This window comes from Hyposmocoma kahamanoa, unplaced genomic scaffold (genome assembly GCF_003589595.1).
Source record: "Hyposmocoma kahamanoa isolate Upper Pololo Valley unplaced genomic scaffold, ASM358959v1 100021, whole genome shotgun sequence".
Lineage (NCBI taxonomy): Eukaryota > Metazoa > Arthropoda > Insecta > Lepidoptera > Cosmopterigidae > Hyposmocoma > Hyposmocoma kahamanoa.
The window spans coordinates 13,163,544-13,169,543 of NW_020653200.1; the positions used below are offsets into that span (position 1 = coordinate 13,163,544).

The window sequence follows — 6,000 nt, forward strand, 5'->3', positions numbered from 1 at the left end:
GATTTTGCTGATCTTGTTCCATAAAACATCATAATCTATGAGTCAGAATGCTTTTGATAAATCCAGTAAACAAGCGTGTACCGGAGTTACATATAACAGCGCATTCGGTCGATAGCTCTGACCTAAACTCAACTTTTTTTTTTATATGATACTAAATTATTTTATAGATTTATAGATATTAAGTTCTTTACTACCTTTCCAACAACCTTAGCAGTCAAACATAGTGATTTAGCTGCACGGTTGTTGGTCTCAGCATCAATATTCCGACCATCAGACATTACGAGCGTAGACGCCCGAAATTGTGTTTTGAACAAGTTAGCAATCTCTTCAGGAGGATTATATGTGCTCACACTAGTTGTGACTACTACTGTTCTAAGATGAGGTGTGCAACTGTAGGAAATGGTTGAAGGACAGAAAGCCACCCACACCCACAACAGCAAGTAACGCGTCAGCTTCTCAGCTCCAGACCATCACGCTTATGGTTAATGGCATGCGCACAGGAATAAGAACGGAATAACCAATTCGTTGACAGTGGAGCTGCCAGGCAAGTAACCGGTAGAAGGTGGTAGAAGGTAGTAGGAAGGCATAATTCGAGACTTCCAAAATTTTTGAATCAGATCACTAAGTCATGACTGCATCAGGGGCACAGTGATTCCTGTAGGTACAGGCACCGTGGTTACTGAATCAAAGTCAAACGACTGAAAAGAGGAAAGGAGTGCGCTTAGTACCTTCACTTAAGAGAAGCCTGTTCTCCACGCTTGCTACTCAGGACATGATACAGAATAGTATGTTCCAATCAACTGTAAGGACTGCTACCTAGCCACACAACTTTTCCCACCAACAAATGTCTACCTAAAATACACGTGAAGATAATAAACATCGTTGGGTGTAATTTCGTACGTTTTTTATTTTTTTTTATGATACCAAGTGACGGGACGCGCAAGTCGTGCGCCTGATGGTAAGTCCACGCCTGTCCATAACAGTTGTAGTGCCATTAAGAGCTCTAAATCGCAAAGATTTGAGAGACACTCACTTTCAGACTCGAGGTAAAATATTTTAAGCCACGGAATGGTCAGGGATATGACGTAACTTTACGCCACGTAATGATCCTTACAATAGAAAGAGCACTTTTAAGTATCAGTGCTCAGGAAATCATAATTATACGAAGATGATGGGCTTGTGACCACTAAAGATAAGAAACTGGCGGAAGAGTAAATAAACGTCCTCAACATTCATCCAAATATGACAAAGAAGCTTGTCTCGTTTTACCTAGGAATACAAATAGACAAGCGTGGGAATTCATAAATCTAGAATCATTTACAAAGAAGGTACTTTACAGATTTGAAATTAGTGATTGCAATCCAAGTAGAGTAAGAAATGTATCTAAGCCTTTTAAGATTATGTTATTTATATTATATTAGATATATAGAGTATTTACATCTGATTTGAAAGAGGGAGATTCAGATTGGAGCAACCACAAATATCCAAACCGAGAACTGATTGGAGCTGTAGCTCATCATGTAGTCGGTACTTGCCCTGGTATAGTTTACGCTTTTGGAGTAGTTCTCAGAAACCAAGAGAATCCAGCAAAAGCAAATTGGATACAAATCAAGCGGATACTTAGATACACAAAAAATACAGTATCATGTGGCATCAGTTACCAAAATGGCGACAGAGCTATTATTGGCTGTAGTGATGCTGATCACAAAGGAAATTCAACAATAGCACACTCAATCACAAGCGTAACCTGTTTACATGCAAGGGGAGCTATTTCATGATTTGATCAGCGACAGGCATTCGTAGGAATATCATTTACAAAGGCAGATATTTTTGCCGCAAATGAGGCCTCACCTGAGCTGGTGTGGCTACAGAGGATATTCAAGCAAGTTAACTGAAATGGATGGCATGTTTAAACTAAAGGATAATGAAGCTGCTATCCACATAGTTCACAACACACTGTTCCGTAAAAGAACCAAACAAAACCCTTTCACAATTCAAGATTCACAATTCGACTATTTTTTGTGTGTATGTTACGTCATTACTCGAGTATTTGTGAACCGATTTTGATGATTCTTTTTGGCTGGAAAGACAGTATCAGTTTCTCAATATTGGTTCCATTTTTTCTTCCATACAATTTGGGCCCAAAGATGTCTCAAGTACTACCATATATTTTTGAATAAAGAAATACGGCGAATTCACTAAAAAATTAACGAGAATTTATTTATTTATCACGTCTACCACTCAAAATTATCGTTCGAACATAATAAATGACTGGCAACACAATAATTATGCATGGCTATGATGTCTATGCTTCAAATGGTAGATATCCAACTATTGGGATTATTTAAAAAAATAGGTCTAATCATCTTACTTACTATCCACTACTTCTTTTATAATTTATTCATTACGAGTCCATTATTATAATTATTATAACAATATCTAATAAGGTTGGCTAAAAGACTATGTCCCAAGCTGTTAAACTATTTATAAATGTAACATAATGACACGGTCGACACGCCAACGTCCTATACATTTTTTATTCGTACGTATTTCATTTGATTCGCTTTTTTTTCATTTATTGCTGGCCATGGAAACAAAGTCCTTCAGCCGAAAACATAAAAATAAGTTTTTCTGTAAATATGGCCGCCACAAAGAGGATAGGCAATTTGAGGCGGCGTGTTTGGATTGACTCGGGATTCCTTAGAACGGGCCGATACGGATTTTAGTTCCAGATTCGTATAATTTCGCGTTTTAATCTTCGATTAAGGCACAATAGCACTGTCCTATTCCACTTTAAACTAGATTTCACAAAATAATTGAAAGTCAAAATAAAAACGACACTTTTCCCTCCAAAAGGTCCAGAGCGAATCAATTTGATTCGCTTCTCTTGGGTGTTACCATGGTAGAATAACTACAAGTGTGACAACTCCGTAAAACGTAGCTGCACACCTTATATGTGTGCACGCCAACGCGCGCCGTGTACGGATGCACATATTCGCTTTTGTAAGAGTGCATTGAGGGCTTAGCGTGACTCGCCACACGCGCCATTCGTTAAAAAATTGAAGTAGGTACTTCAGTACATTCCTTGAGTGTTTAAAAAATTGCATCAAATGTAATAAACGTGTTTATTGTTTACTGCTTTTCAAAGAGAAATTTAAACATTTTTAGTTTTTTCTGGGGATGACATTCATAATAAATATCAGTAGCCTTGTTAGACAAGGATATTTTATATTCTGAACATTTCGCAAAAGTCAGTGTAGTGCATCCACACATTTACATTTAGACCGATTTGTTTTTGTACAGTCAATAGTAGGTACATCAAGTTATACACTTTAGTTCCAAAGGTGGTGTTGACCTCCAATCAACCTCTTAAAACATGGGGAACAGGTTCCACTAGCCTACGTTTTCGGTTTGAAGTCAGAGTTACAGTATCTACACCTTCAGGCTCTAAATCGCTTTCAGAGTTACTGCGAGTGTTAGCTTGAACAAAACTCCAGAAATGGCATTTGATTGCCATAGATTAAATGTTTACTTCCCAGTGAATGGGAAATTACATTTCCCAGTGGATTATAATCTGGATCTGGATTGTCATCTGCTCGTCAATTGCTACATTCTCGTCCCATTGGTTTTCTTCACAATATTTTTCAATGGCATCGCAGAAACAACTGGACGATTTTTTTTAAATTTGTGTATTTCTTTCATTGCATAAGTAACTAACTAATCATCAACGACTTTGATATTGGATCTCTATTGAAAATATCTGGTACCTACAAGAGCTACTATTGTATCTGAAGCCAAAATATGAGAATACGAGGAAGTTCTAAAATACCTATTGCCATTGACAAGATAATAAATATTCTTATTTCTTCTCGGACTAGTATTTAAAGATCTTTCAATCTGGTTTAGGCTGACTAAATATTAGTATTAGTTAAATATTAGTCAAATATTATCGATAAGACATTGTTTCACAAAATGACGGGTCGATATATTTAAAAAATATATGGGGGTTGGCACAGTGACTGAGTCAAGTAGTAGTGGATTTTCAAACGATTCTTCTAATGAATTTTCGAAAACATATTTGTTCTATTCCAAGGCTGCTGACGGTTGAGTGATCTTTTCGTCGTATTGACATGCGAAAGGAAAAAAGCGGTTCACCATCAAAAGATTTCCACTCATTGCCGTCAACTGACCTAGGAATGACCTCCTCTCGAATGTCTCCTTGCTACATTTAAGTCTCTTCTTCTTCTTAAAGAATATCATCAAACCCAGACTCGTTCAAATTGACTAACATCACCACTAATTCACCAACTATCTACGCTATAAAGATACATGTTTTAAGACTTGAGTGCCCAAAGTACCACCTATGGCACAGAAAGAAATGGTAGGAAAAACTACTACAAATGAATTTTATTTCGTTAATTTTATAATAATATCAAAAAACAAAAGATTAACATCCTTCCTATTTGAAAAACACAAAGCCCAGGTAGGTAGTAAGTAACTTTGAAACAATAATTACCTCTTCGAGAATTCACCATGTCGGCATTTGCATAAAGGTTCAATTTCGAGTAAGGGTTTCCATTGCATACTCATGCGCCAATGAAAAATACCCACATTATTACCAATCGTTAATGTATTAAGTAATGCAACGTGACTTAATATTAGATCAAACGAACGCATTGAGATAGCGTGAAATAAAAAATATTAATGAAATTGTCATAAGTGATACCGGGGGTCTCATGGGGGGAGGACCTAAAAACAGTAACATTTATAATATAAACTACTAAGTTCTTTGTCCTATGAGCATCAGAGTAATTAAATTTATCCGGGGCGCGTTACCTAGAACAGCTACAACAGTAATACTTAGAAAAGTAAGTCGTCAAAAATGGTCCCACTGGAAAACGATCTCGAGGCCTGTTCACCAATCCGGGGTCGTCAAAAACACAATACGTATAGAAATCATAAAATTTGAAGGATATAATGTGACATGACCCTATACTGTATAAGGTTTAGTTAGAAATCTTTAATTCTTACCGTACAGTTTAATTAGGCCCCGGTATTGGTTGATCTTGTCCTTTATCACCCAATTTTCATCTTGCATCCCATGAATGCGTACCTTCGCCGCCGACAACATTCTAATGTCTTTGTATGATTATTTTTTAAGTAAACACAACGCTGTTTAAAATGATTAGCTACAAAATAATTAAAATATAGCGTCGAAATGTACCAAACAACGACAGTTCAAAATCCAACGTTTGATTTAAATTCAAAGAGAATTTAAGCACTACGTTTATTCAAATCTTATATCTATGGTTATTTTTAACATGACTGACGTTGTCCATAAACATCGCGTATATACTTAGACTTTTTTTCCATCCTCTAAGAGTATATATAACCAGCTTGATGTTCATAAATGATGCAAAAGAAAATATTAACGAAATTAGAATTGAATTCAGAAATTGAATCATAGGAGAAAAGCTTATATTTTTCCATCCTGGGAGAAATGTCGAAATGTAAAAATAGGAGTTGACATCTCACTTTTTTACGGTTTTAATGGTCATTGTTGAAACACGCTGTCCAATATTTGTAATGCTTAACCTTCTACCTACATTTGTACTCCGAGGAGTACATAGAAATCCAAAAATTCTCCTGACGTAACTAAAGGTGGCAAGCTTACTATTTTTTTTAATACCATAAGTAAGTTATTAAGTTGTCAAAGCAATAGATAAAGGTCTTCTGTTATCTGTATTTTTTTCTAAATAGCATCTGACGGAGCCAGTGCAAGAATGCGTCTGTGCGAGTCTAAGTTAGTCAGTCTACATGATTTCAAAGTTTAATAAATTAAGCAATATATGTCCCTAAATGACTTGTCTAATTAATAAATTAATTATGTAGATAAATATTTTTCAGAAAAAAAAAATACTTAGCGACAAATAACCTAACAAACTTTATGTCCTCTGCAAAGAATATGATATAAGATGTAAGTATGCCTGCACATGTTCT

The 6,000-nt window shown here is 35.9% G+C and overlaps 1 protein-coding gene across 1 annotated transcript in view; it reads right to left on the reverse strand.

Moving 5' to 3' along the window:
* LOC113227376 overlaps positions 1-5,131 on the reverse strand; it is a 50,307-nt gene extending 45,176 nt beyond the window's left edge. Inside the window, exon 1 of the mRNA XM_026460273.1 lies at positions 5,032-5,131. Coding sequence (XP_026316058.1) covers positions 5,032-5,131 — 100 coding nt within the window. The remainder of the gene's footprint in view (positions 1-5,031) is intronic.
* Between the last annotated feature and the right edge of the window lie 869 nt (positions 5,132-6,000).